Source organism: Rhizopus delemar, genomic scaffold (genome assembly GCF_000149305.1).
Source record: "Rhizopus delemar RA 99-880 supercont3.2 genomic scaffold, whole genome shotgun sequence".
In the NCBI taxonomy this organism is placed as follows: domain Eukaryota; kingdom Fungi; phylum Mucoromycota; class Mucoromycetes; order Mucorales; family Rhizopodaceae; genus Rhizopus; species Rhizopus delemar.
In genome coordinates, this window is record NW_027137828.1 from 2,636,007 (window position 1) to 2,652,587 (window position 16,581).

General features: G+C 34.1%; 7 protein-coding genes across 7 annotated transcripts; 6 read left to right on the top strand and 1 right to left on the bottom strand.

Annotated features, from left to right (window-relative positions):
* Positions 1-458: 458 nt before the first annotated feature.
* RO3G_03257 (uncharacterized protein) lies at positions 459-1,274 on the top strand (the record flags this gene model as incomplete). The annotated part of the gene is made up of 1 exon (XM_067657848.1): positions 459-1,274. The coding sequence occupies one exon, from the start codon at positions 459-461 to the stop codon at positions 1,272-1,274; it is 816 nt and encodes a 271-aa protein (XP_067513949.1).
* Positions 1,275-3,264: 1,990 nt separating this feature from the next.
* RO3G_03258 (uncharacterized protein) lies at positions 3,265-3,763 on the top strand (the record flags this gene model as incomplete). The annotated part of the gene is made up of 2 exons (XM_067657849.1): positions 3,265-3,485; positions 3,535-3,763. The coding sequence occupies 2 exons, from the start codon at positions 3,265-3,267 to the stop codon at positions 3,761-3,763; spliced, it is 450 nt and encodes a 149-aa protein (XP_067513950.1).
* Positions 3,764-4,888: 1,125 nt separating this feature from the next.
* Positions 4,889-5,553, top strand: RO3G_03259 (uncharacterized protein; the record flags this gene model as incomplete). The annotated part of the gene is made up of 2 exons (XM_067657850.1): positions 4,889-5,131; positions 5,203-5,553. 2 exons carry the CDS (start codon positions 4,889-4,891, stop codon positions 5,551-5,553), a joined length of 594 nt encoding a protein of 197 aa, XP_067513951.1.
* A 1,619-nt stretch (positions 5,554-7,172) lies between these two features.
* Positions 7,173-9,020, top strand: RO3G_03260 (uncharacterized protein; the record flags this gene model as incomplete). The annotated part of the gene is made up of 7 exons (XM_067657851.1): positions 7,173-7,316; positions 7,396-7,493; positions 7,549-7,738; positions 7,834-7,904; positions 7,954-8,082; positions 8,188-8,607; positions 8,657-9,020. 7 exons carry the CDS (start codon positions 7,173-7,175, stop codon positions 9,018-9,020), a joined length of 1,416 nt encoding a protein of 471 aa, XP_067513952.1.
* A 1,473-nt stretch (positions 9,021-10,493) lies between these two features.
* RO3G_03261 (uncharacterized protein) lies at positions 10,494-12,014 on the top strand (the record flags this gene model as incomplete). The annotated part of the gene is made up of 2 exons (XM_067657852.1): positions 10,494-11,275; positions 11,330-12,014. The coding sequence occupies 2 exons, from the start codon at positions 10,494-10,496 to the stop codon at positions 12,012-12,014; spliced, it is 1,467 nt and encodes a 488-aa protein (XP_067513953.1).
* A 622-nt stretch (positions 12,015-12,636) lies between these two features.
* Positions 12,637-13,444, top strand: RO3G_03262 (uncharacterized protein; the record flags this gene model as incomplete). The annotated part of the gene is made up of 2 exons (XM_067657853.1): positions 12,637-12,727; positions 12,792-13,444. The coding sequence occupies 2 exons, from the start codon at positions 12,637-12,639 to the stop codon at positions 13,442-13,444; spliced, it is 744 nt and encodes a 247-aa protein (XP_067513954.1).
* Positions 13,445-13,800: 356 nt separating this feature from the next.
* On the bottom strand, positions 13,801-15,808 carry RO3G_03263 (uncharacterized protein; the record flags this gene model as incomplete). The annotated part of the gene is made up of 7 exons (XM_067657854.1): positions 13,801-13,938; positions 13,990-14,157; positions 14,210-14,306; positions 14,489-15,018; positions 15,075-15,170; positions 15,339-15,498; positions 15,627-15,808. The coding sequence occupies 7 exons, from the start codon at positions 15,806-15,808 to the stop codon at positions 13,801-13,803; spliced, it is 1,371 nt and encodes a 456-aa protein (XP_067513955.1).
* Positions 15,809-16,581: the final 773 nt, after the last annotated feature.

Below are 16,581 nucleotides of genomic sequence, written 5' to 3' on the forward strand. Positions count from 1 at the left end.
TGATTTAAAAAAAGAAACGCTGAGCACAAATCTAAAACCTTGTATGTGAAAAAGAAAAAATGACGAGCGGACCTCAAGGGGCTGGTGTACAAAGGATGATAAAAAAGAAGACTCTTGGCCCGGGTTACAGAAAAACTATTGAATTGGTTTCTATAGTGATTGATATAAACTTAATTCATAACAATAGCTTTTGAAGATTAATTGTAGTAATTCATGTTTAACATTTTTTTATTTTGTTCATAAAATTTTTCAATGGAGGAAAAATAAGGCTTGTTTATTCCGGAAGTTCGAGTCCCTTTTTTTTTTGACCGATGTTATCAAGATCGGAGAGGGGAGGCGTCTAATTTCTATTGTTAGTCTTTATACTCCGTAAAAAAAAAAAGAATTATAAATAGCTTACCTTTGAATTAATAAATGTTTTTTATTTTTTTCTTCTTTATATTACACGCATACCTAAAATGAAATTCCTTACGTTATTTGGAAAGAAAAAGTCCTCTAAATCGTCGTCTAATCATACCTATTCTTCTTCTACGTCTTCTTTATCTTCAGATTCTGATTCATCGCCACAAACACCTACACTCAATTCAATGAATGACACTCGTGGTATATTCCGTACTCTTGAACCTGTCTGGTATTTCTGTACTACTCTGGCTCCAGGTCAAAGTATAAATGAATGGTGTCGCTTTGATGAAAACAGCCAATGTACTCTTGAAAAGGCTTATTACCAAGCAAAGCCTGAATGCGTCTTAACACAATCATCTCTTGGTCCTTGTACAATCGTCTTTAAACAGGTGTCCCCTAAAAAAGATAGATGCAGCATGTTGTCTCTGCCAATGAAAGATCATCATGCTTCCATGCCTACTCTTCGCAGCTCAAGTTTGCCTTCGGTTGGACGCAAATTTGAACTCAACAAAAATATACGTCGTACAGTCTCTCCTGTTTGGTGGTTTGAACAGGACCTTCCTGATGGTTCCAAGGGCATGTGTAGATTCGATCATAAAAATCAAGTCCGTTTGGAAGCTCTTTCTGAGGGACGTACACGTTTGGTATTACATGATGATGCATTCGATTTCCCTTTTACAGTTGTTCTGGATGAACCCAAAGAACGTGAACTAAAAGAAGAAGTACGCGGATTTCTTTATTTTGAAACACCATCCACTGCTTTTCATCTCGCTTTTAATACCGCAAATCAAGATAAATCACAATATGTACAAGAGGCTTACATAGAGGATGACCTTTGGCAAACTAGCCTTACACGGCGTTTCTCAATATAGTCACATACGAACCAACTGTAACTTATTTATATTTATTCCATTCTTATATCCTCTAAGCAAAAAAAAAAAAAAAGATTGATTGTTCAATAACTATTACCCCTTCTCTTTGTATATATAAACCCATCATTTGTTATTAATAAAACATATCCCATCTCAATCATAATTCTTACAATTAGTTTCCAATTAGGATCTTGACTGCGCTCTGAAAGTTTTTTTTAATTACACAGCCTCATAAAATTATATGAAATTCAAGTTACATATCATTGTATCTCAATCTTATCTTATCCCACGGCTCTTGATTGTAACTACAAATGCAACCCACACTCACATAAGTTTATAAAAAGAATTTTGAATGAGGCAAATGCAATGCACAGCTTCACTCCTGCTTTTTTTTTTTTTTTTTTTTTTTGAAAGAATAATGTAACATGAAAAATGCATCTCAATTTATTTTTAGCTTACGGGAAGGTTTTTATTGCTTGATGGTAGTATTAGCATTATTGAGGGAAGGGAGAGGTTTGCTAGTGAAACTATTTGAAAGCGGCCCTCATTCATATAATCAGTATCATTGTTCTTAAAAGCTCCATCAGAGAAAAAGAACCAAAGGCTTCATGCAATTTCATCCCTTATATGTTTTGATGTATAAGTTAAAGGAGAACATTGTAGACAGAAAAAGTGCATATTAGGTTATATATCATATCATTTATATTATTAATTAAAAACTAGCGGCAGTCTTGACTTGTTTTCGTTGCAAAAAAAGGAATATTTTTTAACCTTTTTTTTAATAAAAAGATCGAGGAACTAGGCAGATATTTGCTTTGGTAAGAAAGCGGTTTAGAAATGTATACTTGGTGGAAGGAAAGGTTTGACGCGCTTTATGGAATATTCTCAGGTCAAAAATAGAAAACAATACGACAAACAAAGTGCTCACGGTGCCAATTTGCAGATCTGATAGAGTAATTTACAGCCTTTTATTTTTTTCAAGCTGTGCTTTTTTATTTTCCAAAACTCAGTTTTGCTGTATCTAAATCACGGCTTAATAACATGTTCCTCTTTCTATATCTATCTGCTTTCAGATGGTATTTTCAAAACATAATATTGCAGTAATGAAAACAATGGTGCTATTTTACAATAGTATGTTGCATTTTCAGAAATAGATATCATCTACTTTGAAGTCCATATCGCATGCTCAGAAATTAAATATATTACGCCCAGACAAGAAACTCTTTGGTGATTTGAGATATACATACTAAAAGAGCTTGACAGCATAAAAGAAACAAACACATCATCTTCTCAAATTCCTAAATATTTCTTTAGTTTGTTATAATTTCATAAGAGTCTCTTTGTCTGGTGTTGATATGAAGGAGTATGAGAATCTAAATGAAGGTTAAGTGCTCGATATTGATGACTTCAGCTTGATCAGTGAAGAATAGAATAAAAATAAGCAAATAAGAGGTATGATCCATTATAAGGATGAGTAATTACTACAGCAGCAAGATATGCATAGCCAGGGAGAAGAAGAAAAAGTATGGATATGCAAAATGCTAAGAGGCAAAAGAAGAAAGGGATTGTTTGCTGTTGTTTGTGCGCTTAAGTGAGAGAAAGATGATTGACATGGGCGTGGTATATTTAATTTCTGAGCATGCGATATGGACTTAGAAGTAGATGATATCTATTTCTGAAAATGCAACATACTATTGTAAAATAGCACCATTGTTTTCATTACTGCAATATTATGTTTTGAAAATACCATCTGAAAACAGATAGATATAGAAAGAGGGGCATGCTTGAAAAAAACAAAAGGCTGTAAATTGCTCTATCAGATCTGCAAATTGGCTGTAAAAAAGTACACCTGTATCGGTTTTTAAACTTCACAGTAGAGACGTGGTAATTTTTTCATCAAATCTTTTGCGATTGGATAGTTTTTTTTTCTTTGAAAGGCAGTTAATTAACCTGATCCTCTTTCTCTTTTATTTATTCAGTCACCCAAAGTATGTCTTTAAACGTCTCAGATCCCGCTCTTATTGAAGCTTATGAAGATGTCCGAGATGACAAAACTGAGGCTAATTGGGCCTTTTTTGATTTTGCCGATGGCAAACCTGACCGTCTTCAAGTGTCTGGTACAGGGTCAGGAGGTCTTTCTGAATTTGTTGCCCATTTGAAACCCGAAGTTGCTGGATGGGGTTACATCAGAATGAACATGAGTAACGATGAGTAAACTATCAAATATGTTTTGATTGCATGCATCTAATCGCTTCTGTAGATATTCTCAACGTGTAAAGTTTGTGTTAGTTCCTTGGTGCGGAGACAAAGTAGGTGTGATGCGTAAAGCTAAGCTATCTATTCAAATTTCTGATGTCAAGAATATTCTTCGTAACTACCATATTGAAGTATCTGCCTCCAGTGCTCAAGATTTAACCGAAAATGAAATCATGACAAGACTTAGACGTGCTGGTGGTGCAAATTACGATAGACAATCAAGCAACTATTAAAATTTTTATTGGAAAAAACCAATAAATCCCTCTTTTCTCTTTTTTATATAATTGCGATATTGATGGAATTAATAGTTTATCTTGAACCCCCAACACAAGTCAAACAAATTGTAAATAGTTTTCTTGATACAGTAGCCAGTGATATAGCATTCACTACAGCAAACAAGTATGAATGTCATGTCTCGATGACAGGCTTCTTTCAAATTGAACAAGAACACCAAATTCAGAAATTAAAGAATATGCTTGAAGTCATCTTACAAAGAGAAATTTGCAGCAGCCCTGAGTTAGATATGTGCCCTTTATTAGTACGCGATAAAATAACTGATCTGCCTGCACACTTGTTACTTCCGGTTACCGTTTCAGACGATTATCGACAACGCATATTTAAGCTGGCTGAGGAGGCTGGTGAAAAACTTCATATCAACATACGTCCTAAGCGAATTAACCACATCAGTCTTGCTTATTGGGACGAGAAGGAAGAGAAAGACTGTGCTAAATTATTCGAAATGATAAAGTCAGCTGCAGACTCATATTTTCTTCAGTATCATGATATCAGCAGTTGTAGTAGTGAACCTTGGCATATTGTATTATACCAAAGGACATTTAAAAATGAAGTTGTAGGTGGACAGCATAGGTTTAAAGAAATCAGTCGCTGGCCCATTCTGCAAAATTAACCTTGAGATGTGTGTTATTTCTTTTTATTTTTTTTTTGACACATTTAGCATAAGTTAGAAATAAAGGCTTTTGTGCAAGATTCATCAACGGGGTTTTTTTCTCAGAGAGAATAGATAAAGCGCGATATACACTCGATAACAATAATGAAGTTACTAAAAAACTCTCCATTTTTTCTGGGAGGCCAATTTTTTCAATTGTCACAATTAAAAATATAGGAAAAAGCAGTCTGAAAGCGAGCCTGTACTTTTCTTTTCTTTTTTTTTTAGTTGCATGTTTTTTCAAACTTTATTAAAAAGATCAGCTACAAGTAATGTGTCAAATGATGTTTGAATACTATAGATCGTGTTTAGTTAAACTGCTACATTAGATTGTTTGAAATGTTCCAAGTCATTTGTTATCAGATCATATACTTCTAACAACATCAGCTTTTTAACAGAGATTAATGGTAAAATGGCAAGAGTCTTAGAAGATTCTGCTGCTAGAAAACTAGGACCAGGAACTACCCTTCAACATGTGCTGAGACTAGCTCAACAACTTAATAATTCCAACACACCATTTGACATGAAAACTTATGAGCACCTACTAAGTGCCTATTCAAAAGCGGGCAAGTGTGACAAGATAAAGCTGCTTCTCAAACAAATGAAGGCAAAAGATATAAAACCTGCACGAACCTTTTTTGATAAAGCATTACAAGTAAGGAAGAAGGCGTTGACAGGACTAAAGTCAAATCTTTTTTTTTTTTTTACTAATTTTCTGACTGATAGCTTGCTGCAAGGTTTGGTAATTCGACATTGCAAGCCGAACTATTACTTCACATGGAATATTATGGATACCCAAAAACGACAAAGACATATCATTATATGCTTACTTGTATGCGTGAGAATATGGAATTAGAAAGGGCATTAGATACAATAGAACATATGAAAAAACAAGGGATAGAACCAAGTACACTTAGTTATATGGGGATCATTCACTTGGCTGTCCTTTTGCAGCAACCTCGCACAGCCTATGAATTACTCTGTTCTGCAAAACAATTAAGTGATTTTCCTTGGCATGACGAATTTTTGTTTTTGCAAGTTTTACGATCTTCTGCATACCATAACGAGGTAACCTAACAGCGGAGAAGCATAGAGCTGTTTTCTAAATATAGTTTCTTATTATGAGCAGTATGACATTGTTAAAACAATCTGGGAAGAAGCAGTCATTCACAAAAAGTTCAAGCCAGATGAAGGGGTGTGCCTTCACGTATTAAATACAGCAGGAAAGAGCGCAGACCCGCAATTGTCAAGCTCTGTTATAGAATATATTGGTAGACAAGGATATCCATATAGAGAATGCCACTTTCAATTGTTACTTGAGACATTTGCATCGACAGGAAACATCATAGGTACCTTTGAACTGTTTAATGTCATGCGGGCAGTAGGCATTATACCCAATAAAAAGACAGTTGCGCCTATAGTTTCAATATTTGTACATGACAAGAATGCTATTGAAAAAGCAAAGGATGCACTGCACCATATTGCAAGTACAAACAGTGAAAAACTGGATATTGCAGCATTCAATCTGGTGATCCATGTGCTAGCTAGTAGCGGAAAAAACGAAGAGGCTATATCTTTATTGGGCCAAATAGATGAATTTGGCTTAAAACCAAATAATGAAACATTGGACGCTGCATTGGATGCTTGTATCCATTCTAAGGATGTCACTCTAGGTGAAGAAATTTACAAAGACATGCTTTCCAAAGGAGTCAAGAAAACAGTATCCTCATTGAACAAAATGGTTGTTTTAATGTGTACTCAAGATGATTACGAAGACGCGTTTAAGTATTTGGAAGAAATGAAACATTTAGGTATGGTGCCATATCGTGGAAGTTATTACAAACTTGTTAAAAAACTGGCTGCCTCAAATGATTCAAGGCTCAATATAGCTCTAGATGATATGAAAGATTATGGGTATAAACTTTCCACGCATTTGGAGCAATATATACAAAAAGCAGAAGAATTAGAAATTGAAAGAAAGGAAGGCCTTTTAAGTAGTTCATCATGGTAGACCTGTATTTTATTGTAAATAAAGTAAGAAAGAAAATTGTTATATGCTAATGAACCATTGGTTTTACAAGTAAATGTATTTACTATAAAGTTTATATGGTTTGATTGGATTCCTGCCTTTTGCTTACAAAAAAAAAAAGGAAAGTTAAAGCAGCAATAGAAAATTAATACTGCATTTATTAGGGTTTATTTAAACAATTATTCATAAAATAAACCTATTGACTGAGTGCTGATTATTTATACAGTCTGGCCTCATTCCCGATTGCAATTCGAACCGGCTACTATTGTACCTGAAGTGCAATGGACATATGGGCTAATAACATGTAGATCTATCTCGATATGCCCTATGTATAAAATTTCTTCCGGTATGTGAGTATAAATATGAAATGAAATGTTGTCTTTTTGCCTACGCTTTATTATGAAGTTTGGGTTGTCAAATTAATTTTTTTTTCTTTGAAATTTACTGCGGTCAACTTTATCAATAAAATCATACTTACCTTGTATGCTAAACAAGACGCTTGTCATATATGATTGATAAATAAGAATTATTCGCCTATGCTCAAACTTAATTATTTCGCAGCTGAGTGAAATGTAATGGAAGAGATTTCTCGTCAAACAAAGACTTTCATTAAATTCCTTTTTCCAGTATTTTAACCCCTTTCTCTTTTTTTTTCTGTCAATGAATTATGGGAAAATATAACACTGATAGACCTCATAGCTTTACTAATGGCTTTGCTGTACCTTACATTCATCTTGAAAATAGTCATTCAAAAACAAGAAAACTCAAGTTTGATCGATTCAGTTCATTTATTGAGGTAGACGAAATAGAAGTAAGATCTCAAAAAAAAAAAAAAAAAAAAAAAAAAAAAAAAAAAACCAGATCGCAATCATTTTAATATTTTCAAAAAGGCAGGTGCTGATCAAGATACAAAAGAAGCCATTAATCAGATCGAGAAAGATCAGGCTGAGAGACTTAAACAATGGAGGCAACAACAAGAAATGGACAGGTCAGAAAAAACTGAAAAAGCTAAAGATTTTGTGACAATAACTCTTTAAATATAGTGAAGACATATTAGTCAATGAAGCTAAAAAGCTCAGCACAACTAGTCAGGCTGTTACATATGATATATTAGAATTTATATTTGATGAAGACAGTAAAGATAAGGCTCTATTTAAGGTTTTGCTCAAAGAGGAAGATGTAGAAATGCACAAGGCTTGGCCGAGAATGAAAACCACACCCTTGATAGAACTAGTACAAGCGTTGGAGCTTAAGAAATGCGAAATGTTACAGAATGGTTAAACTACTTTGTTTAGAAAAAAAGAAACTCTACGTATTAAATAGCATAGTACTTCCTTTTAGGAATAGAAGATGTACCGATATTAGCTTCCAATCCCAAAGTGGCAGAGATGTATAAAAGGTAAGAAAAATGATAGCAAAAGTAATGTTTTTGATTCTATAGCATATAGACTTGGCGCATTTTTATCGAAATATAAATCAGGAAAGCTTCCTCGAGCCTTTAAAATCATTCCTATGCTGAAGAACTGGGATGAGATCATTTTATTGACTGATCCTCAATCCTGGACACCTCAAGCTATGTATGAAGCATCAAAATTGTTCGTAACTTTTCATACAACACATTTGCAAAAGTAGGAGCTTTATGTTTTGTTTATTTCCAAAAAGCATTGATAAATTTAATATAGCTTCATTCGCTATGTACTGCTCCCGTATGCAAGAAAACGAATTGCTAAAAATAACGATTATCATTTAGAATATCCGATATTTTTGGCATTGCACATTGTCTTGCTCAATTCAAGGGCATTTACCATGGGTTGTCTCTTGCCTTTGTGTCAATCAAGCGAGTGCACAGCAATGGAGGCATCTGTTCTTGCTTGTGTCATAGCGCTTCACACAAAATTGAGGCCTGTCCCGATAGTTTGGTCACTGATGACTTTACCGTTCAGCATACCAACTACTCTATTTTTATTAGTTGCTTTAGAAAGAAAGAAACGGTTGCCTCGTACATTTTATCATCCTTTAGCACATTACTTCATACGCGCAGGAAATGATATAAGTCGGTTACCTTATATTTGGTATCAAACAGCTTTTGCTTTTGTTAAATAGTAAATAGTATTCATTTCTTTTTCAGAACATGGCTAATAATGAATATAGCTGTGGAAATGAATTGGATAAAAACGAATTATGCCGGCTTATGAAAATAATTCGTGCACGGAAAGGTCATCATACAGATATTGCCATTAGACTTCAAACAATCTTGATGGAGCATTTACCAACCAATAGACCAGAAGAGTTTGATAGTATATCAGATGAAGAAGATGGGTTGAAAGTTTTTGATGAGGAGATCATAAGTGATAGTGATATTGAGAGCACCGATGAAAGTGATGTTGATGACAGCTGCTATGGAGCAGATGATGATGATGAGGATGAAAGTGATGATGGCGATGAAGTATTTGAAATGAAGAATACTGCAATATATGAAGGCCGTGAAGGGATTGATGGTATGATGATAGATTAATCTTCTTTTTTGTTTTTTGCATACACAAAAGCCTTTTATGCACAAACCTAATATAAATATAAACCAAGTTTACTTTAGGTGAACTCATTCTTCTAGCTTTTTCTTTGTTTAATTGAGCAAAAGATATTAAATGATTGAAATTCCACGCGTTCCTTAAAAGTATATTCTATGTAGTCCAGTTTTCAAAAGAAAAAAAAAAGCATTATATATCATTTGAAAACTTCAGTAAGACCACACACAATCTCTTAAAGACATACTTTCTACCATTATTTCTCTGCAGGAATACTTGTTCTTGTGTTTCATAACAAAGCTTAAAAAAAATGCGTTTTGAAGTTAACTAACATGCGCGTCTTTGTTTTTTTTTTTATTTCCTTAGATTATTTCTTATCGTTGTAGCCATGTCCAATAACTCAAGAAAAATAACGTACCACTGTATTTTATGGTTATAGACATGTAAACTATTTTTCGTGTTTATTGCATCCATGGTGGTATCTCAAAGACAAGTAGCTAAACAAGGAGATAATGCTACATGAAGTGACATATAAAGCTTTCTGTTGTCTTATTTTCTTCCTTCTTGGGTAATACCCATCCTTTTAATTCCACTTTCATATGATCGCGTAATATCGGCAAAACGCGTGGATGTGAATATAGACATTTTTCTTTTTTGGCAGCGAATCTAAAATGTGTAATAAATATTAATCTTAGGGAAATTACCGCTCTGAAAAGACATGTTTACCATCCATAGACAATGTCTTTTTCCTTTTATTTCTTAAATAATTATCGTGAAAGATTCCGTATTCATTCGTATTGTAAAAAAAGCCAGTTGCCGTTAATTACTGTGAAAGATACAAACAATTTATCCATAAATTACTGTCAAATTAGCTATAGTATCATATCTTTCTTGTGGACATATTACTGCTTAAGCTGTTTAAGCAAAGCTCAAGCACTGCATAGATTAATAACAATATCAGTTACAGCTATAGCTTATAAATCAAAAACGATCCGACTTTATCTCTTTGTTTCTGCTTTTTAAGGGATGAACACAGACTTTTAATAAAAAAGAAAAAAAAACTGAGTGTGTTTATAATTGGTAGTATACTGCTACTAAATGCTCATCAAATTTAAATGTTTCATATTTTTGGTGAAACCAAGAGTGTTTTTCTGTCTATTAGGAATAAAGGGTAAAGCAGCCTGTTATCCAATTCAAACCAGGGATTTCCAAGCAAAATAAAATCATTAAAGAAAATCATGCCTATTTAAATCACAATGCTAGATTTATATTCAGTTATGGCAGGCTGACATACGGATTACTACAAGCATGTTGGAATATGTGCGATTACAGCTCTACAACGCGATAATTGAAGTCTATAATAGTTCTAAATCACATGATATTTAGCACTCAGCTTGCAATAAAATTTTTAAAATGAGCCTTTTATTCCATTTCACTTTTTTTATATACTTGTAATAACATATATGCCTTCCTTTGAAAGACAAGGGGAAGGAAAAACATACATTACACTACAATATCTTTCAAGGCTTGCTTTATGGGCTTATTTTCGCAAAATAAAAGTGACTTGTAAAGCACCCATATCTGCAGAAGGACCTTTATTGGTTGCAGCCAACCATTCTAACATGGTGCTGGATCCTATTGTACTTATCGCCACATTTCCGCATTCGAGACCTTGCCACTTTTGGGCTTTAGCTCGATTCTTTCATATACCGCTTGTTGGTAAAGTATTAGAAGCAGCTGGTGTACTACCTGTCGACACAAAAACTCACAGTAATGCCAAGTTATTTGAACACACGTTACAATCACTTGATCAAGGTGCAGTAGTTGCTTTGTTTCCAGAGGGAACGTCATATACTGCGCCCAACCATTTACCTTTCAAGGATGGTATCTCATGGGCCGCGTTTGAATATCTCGGACAACTTGCTTCTAAAGAAGATCGACAACATGACAGTATCTCAATCATACCTGTGGGAATAACATACAGCACAAAAAACAAATGGAGAAGTGAAGTTGTAGTTGAATACGGTGAGCCTATTGAACAAACTTTCCGTGATCTTGAAGAGTTTAATGATGATCCAAAGACAACGGTAAAGAAATTGACAGATCGTATTGCAAAAGGTGTTGAACGTAGTACTATAAATAGTCCAGATTGGGATGTAACAAATGCGGCTAAACAAGCCAGATTTATATTATTTGGTGATTCTCGAGGAGTTAGACTTGAAGATTACGTTCATGTATCTCAAAGGTGAAATACATAAAGAAATTTGTACGATTTTTATTTATTTTTATTTCATGGTAGCTTTATTGCACTGTTTCATCCCGAAGCGTTGAATGATGAAAAATGTTTGTATCGAAAAGAACGTATGGAATTGAAGAAGAGATTGTTACTTTTTAATAATCAATTGGAACAACTTGGATTGAATGCAATGGATATCAGCATGTATGAAAATCAACAAATAACAGTAACCAAAGCAAGTTTAAGATTAATATCAACTTGGATATCTTTACTCATTCAGATACCCCTTTTCTTACCTGGAATAATCATCAATTCACCATTTTATCTATTAGGAAGATTAGTTGATTCCTATGAACCTTACACAGAATCAGTTGCACAAGACAAACTCATATTTTCAGTCATTTTAGCATTTCCAGTTTACGGTTCACTCATATTTATGCTCTGGAAGTTGACTGGATACAGGCTGATTAGTCTACTATGCGTATTATTATTATTACCTTTATTCGCTTGGTATCACATGGCTTTGATTGATAAAAATTATGACATGTTGAAGCAGGCTATTGCTTCTTGGCGTATATTCGTTGCTATTCTCAACCTTAGTCGATCAACACGAAAGCCATTGGAAGACTGTGCCAATTTGCGTCATTGGTGTAGAGATCACATCAGAGAACTTGTGCTTGACTTGGCCAAGGAAAACGAAGTTAATGCGAAATACTTAGTAGAATATGGAAAACCTTTGTTTGAATAAAAATGTTTGTTGCTCATATTCATTATTTTATTTTGACTTGGATCAATAATAACTCTGTGAAATATGCCTCTTTAAAAAAAATTTAAGTCAACACTTTCACGTGCAGCTGTAATCTAATAAAAGGGAAAAAAAATCCTTAATTTTTCTTTCTTTTTTTATTCTAATGTCTTCACATTCATTTGAAGTAAATACTTTTTCTAGACCAACTTATTGTGATGAGTGCCAAGGTCTATTGTGGGGTCTGGTGAAGCAGGGTAGTCGTTGTATAGACTGTGGTATCGTCTGTCACTTTCAATGTCAAAAAAAAGCTATTACTTGTAAAAAGCAACAAAATACAACAGCAACAACAGCAACAGTAGAAGAAGAAACAACCAAACCACCAATTAAATCGGCTTTAGATTCACCAGCTACCAAGTCCCTTCGCTCTCTTCAGGAAAAGGATTCACTTTCTAAACTTAAAAATATCGCAGGCTCAGAAGAATTTCAAAATATACTTGTTTCTGCAGCCATCAATGCATCAGATAATACACAACCTACTAATGAATATTTAGCTAATTTACCACCTCTTAATCCACAAAATACAGCAAAGAACTTTTCCAGGTTCGTTTCAAGATGTGGGCCAATGTTTACCTTCAGAGATAATGTGATATTGTTATTAAGTTGGGATAAACCTACTGATACCCTCGCTGCATTATTTATTTATTGTTTGCTATGTAACCATTTTTCTTTTTTTTAGAAAATCATTAATACATAATTAAATTCACATATTCATAATAGGTCTCTATCCAAAGTTATTATTACTGATACCACACATTATCTTTATAAATATACTTATTACTGGATATAATAAAAGACGTCAACAACAACAGCAAGTATCCAGTAGTGGTAGTAGCAAGAGATTTGAACACTTTACAGCCACATTATTTCCTGCCTTTGATGAATCCTCACCAGAATATCTCCGTAATATGCAAAACTTGCAAAACATGATGGGAGAAATGAGCGATCTTTATGATCTAGTAGCCTCTAATGCTCATCACGTTGATTGGTCTTCAGAAGGCAAAACAATGCATATATTTCAAGCAACTTTGGTGTCTTTTTTTATTCTCTGTTTCACTATTTGGCTCATTCCTTTAAATATCATCTTCTTGGTGAGCGGCATGTGCGCCTTTTTACTGAATACTAGATTTACAAAATATCTGCTGAAGGAGCTCATGCCCAAGTTGACAGATGTGGGACAGTCTCAATTCAATAGCATTCTCCAATGGTACTTGCAACTAGAAAAAAATTTGAATGATCAAGCCAATATCCAAGAAATGTCACTTTATGAGAATCAGCGTTGGTGGTCTGGTAGTGGTTTTGTTCCCCACGTAAAAAAAGAGAGATGTAAATTTACTCTTTTTGCTTACCATTGTTTAACAGATGCTTCCTGATGAGCGTGGGTTATGGACAAACTATTCAGGAACAGTCGAATATGGCCCCAAAGAAGAATTTCCCGCGCCCAAAGGATATCATTGGGTAGAGGACAACTGGAGATTGGATGGAGTTGGTCCTTGGATAGATGAAAAACTTAATCTTGGTACTTGTTGTGTTTATCTCTATTTTATCACTTATTATTTTTTCTAGAAGTTATTGTTACACTTGAGAATGGAGGATGGGTATACACAGACAATAATTGGGAAAATCCAAGAAATAATAAGCACACACATTCAGAGCAATATGTGACACGAAGAAGAAGATGGGTGCGCAAATGTGAACGTAACTTTAAAGAATAAATGTGCCTTTATTTTCAACTCATTTCAGGGGATTCTCCAAAATATTCATCAACAAGCTTATTAGCAAATGCAAAAAGCTCTGGATCCGGTGCAGGTGTAACAGTGGCGAGCGCTTCCATACATTCAGAAGTATTATCAATCACCTCCTTACCCTAAAAACATGTTTTAGTTATATTGTACAGGATTTTTATGCTTTAGTTTACTTTTGGTGATTGTGTTAATAACAATTCGATATAACCCAATGCCAGCCTAATCATATCCGCTTCTTGAGATCTCAAAAGATCCAAGAATGCAGTCAATATTCGTTTACTACAAAGTCTATCCAAGTATTCTGGACCATGATTGGCAATATTCATAATACAATAAGCAGCCTATGTAAATTTAATTGAGTTTGCATGTTTACATGTCCCATAAACTTTTTACTCCTTTTCGAATATCAAAGGCGCCTTTAGTCATCACTTCTGATAATACTTCATTTGCATTCAATCCTTGTACTTGCTCGATAATCATTGTGTTATCTCTACATGAAAATAATAATAATAATAATAAGCTTATTAGCTATAAAATAAGTCTTTTTTTTTTGTTACGAAGACGTGATATTTGACAAGACCCAAAGTGCTTCTTTCTTTACAATTCTTTTGTTTTTAAGATAAATAGATAAGCATAAATTGGAGTTTATCACCTTTGAAACTTCTATTTTACCTCTCCTCAGAGTTAACAAGTTTTAAGACAGTTGGCAAGAAGTAAGGTTGCTCTACTAAAATCCTCAAGTTGTCTTCCTTTCCACACAAATTTCCTAAAGAACGCAATGCAGGTAGAACGACGGGTCCTTGTTCAGACAAGGATACCAATGCTTTCACTAAAGGTTCAGCGATGCCCTTTGCTAATGCTTCTTGTCTACACTTTTCGCTGCCGGCTGTCAAATAACTGATTGTCCAACATACTTCTACAATTGTATCATTATCATTGGTCAAATGATTCACGAGCTTATCAATCAACCCAACATTCAGGAAATCTTCGAGTTCTTTCTCTTCTCCTCGTGCTAAATTGGCTAACGCAAAGCATGCAGACTGGATCAAAGGGACGTCTCCACTATCAAGCATACGTGTAAGAGGCTTGATTGCTCCATTATTACGAATAATAGCTCTCGTTTTGTCATCTTCATCGTTCATGTCGCCCAAATCTTCCGCTGCTATATTGCCTAAAGCACCAGCAGCAATTTCTCGAAGATTCTAATGCAGCAGCACAAAAAATCAGCTTACATTTTTTGTAAAGTCTAAATATATACCATATTGTCAGAGCCTAAAAGAGCAATAAGATAAGGCACAGCAAAGATAGACTTTTTCCAAAGTTCATAGGGCCCAGCTGCAATATCTGGTATACGCTTTTGATAAGAAATCTCTTTTTTTTTCTTCTTCTTTTAATTCTTACTTGAAATTGTCTGGGCTGCTTCTATTTGCTCTTCAATGTTTGGTCCAGTCATCATTTGCTAATTTCGAACCTCTTTTAATTTTCATAACAAAGATTATAAAGAGGAACTTCTCTATCTTACTGTTAACACCTGAATACAGTCACCTTCTGATATGTACTTGATCAAAGATTCAGCAGGCTCCAATACAAATTTACTAATGTAACCTGCTGCTTGGATTCGAGTACGCATATCATAACTCTTCAAGTCATTAGCAAGTGATTCCACTTGTCTAGTAGACAGTCTGTAATATGGACTAATATCGTCTGTCATTCTTCTTTGTTAGAGCATAAAAAAAAAGTTAGATCTCATATACCGTCATGTTCATTTCTCTTCTCTGACTCTGGTTCTTCTTCACCAGCACTTTCATACTCTTCATGTCTTGTCAAATTACGAAAACGCTTTGCAGTAATAAGTTGCTCTCTATGCTTTTTTCTCAAAGTTTCAGCATGCGCCATTCTTCTTTCAACAAGCTCTTCAGGTTTTCTTGAAATACTTGTCCGTTTATAAAGTGCATGGTGTTCTGCTTCCGAATTTCTTCTCGGTCGATTCATTATTGTTGGGATATTTTTTTAAAAAAAAAAGAGTGGGAAATGTTTTTCTGTAATTTATGCAAATGAAAAAAAAAAAAAAAATTAAAGTGACGAAAATAAACTATTGGTTGAATATAGGATGGTTTTTTTTGTTGTGTTTGGTGGGTTCAGCCATTTTTGAAATCATGAGCTCTTGCTATTGAGTGAATACTTGCATGAAGAAGCAAAGGATGTTTTGCATCAGTATTGGTTACTCAAGTACTATAACTTTTTTTTAATATTAATTATAACAGAGTTTTAGCAGTAAAAATATTTCAACCTGTTTATTGAAAAATAATAAGTTATTTCATGTAATGTAGAAAGGATGGTATCATGAATTAAGATAAATTAAAAAAATAAATAAATAGCACAATCTAAATGGCTTGTTTTCTCGACGATATTTTTCCTGTCTTTTCTGCAAGATACTTTGAAATAGCTATTTTATAAAATTCATTTTAGTCATGTAGCCTCTTTTGCTTATTCTTACATCTTCTATAAAATTCAGGATGTGTTGCTGTAAGGTAAAGAGAGTACGATCTTGTTTGTCCATCATCTATATCGACACTTCTTAATATAGGATATGTTTCTGCAGGATTCACCATTGCGTAGTTAAGATAAAGGACGCCAGCCCATGGATTGTTTACAGTAGGTGCAATGTCCTTAAGCTTTTGTTCCCACTCTTGATTTACCTGTACTCAATGTATTAATACCAAATATATTCACACAATCATAAAGCCTACAAATTCAGGTGTTCT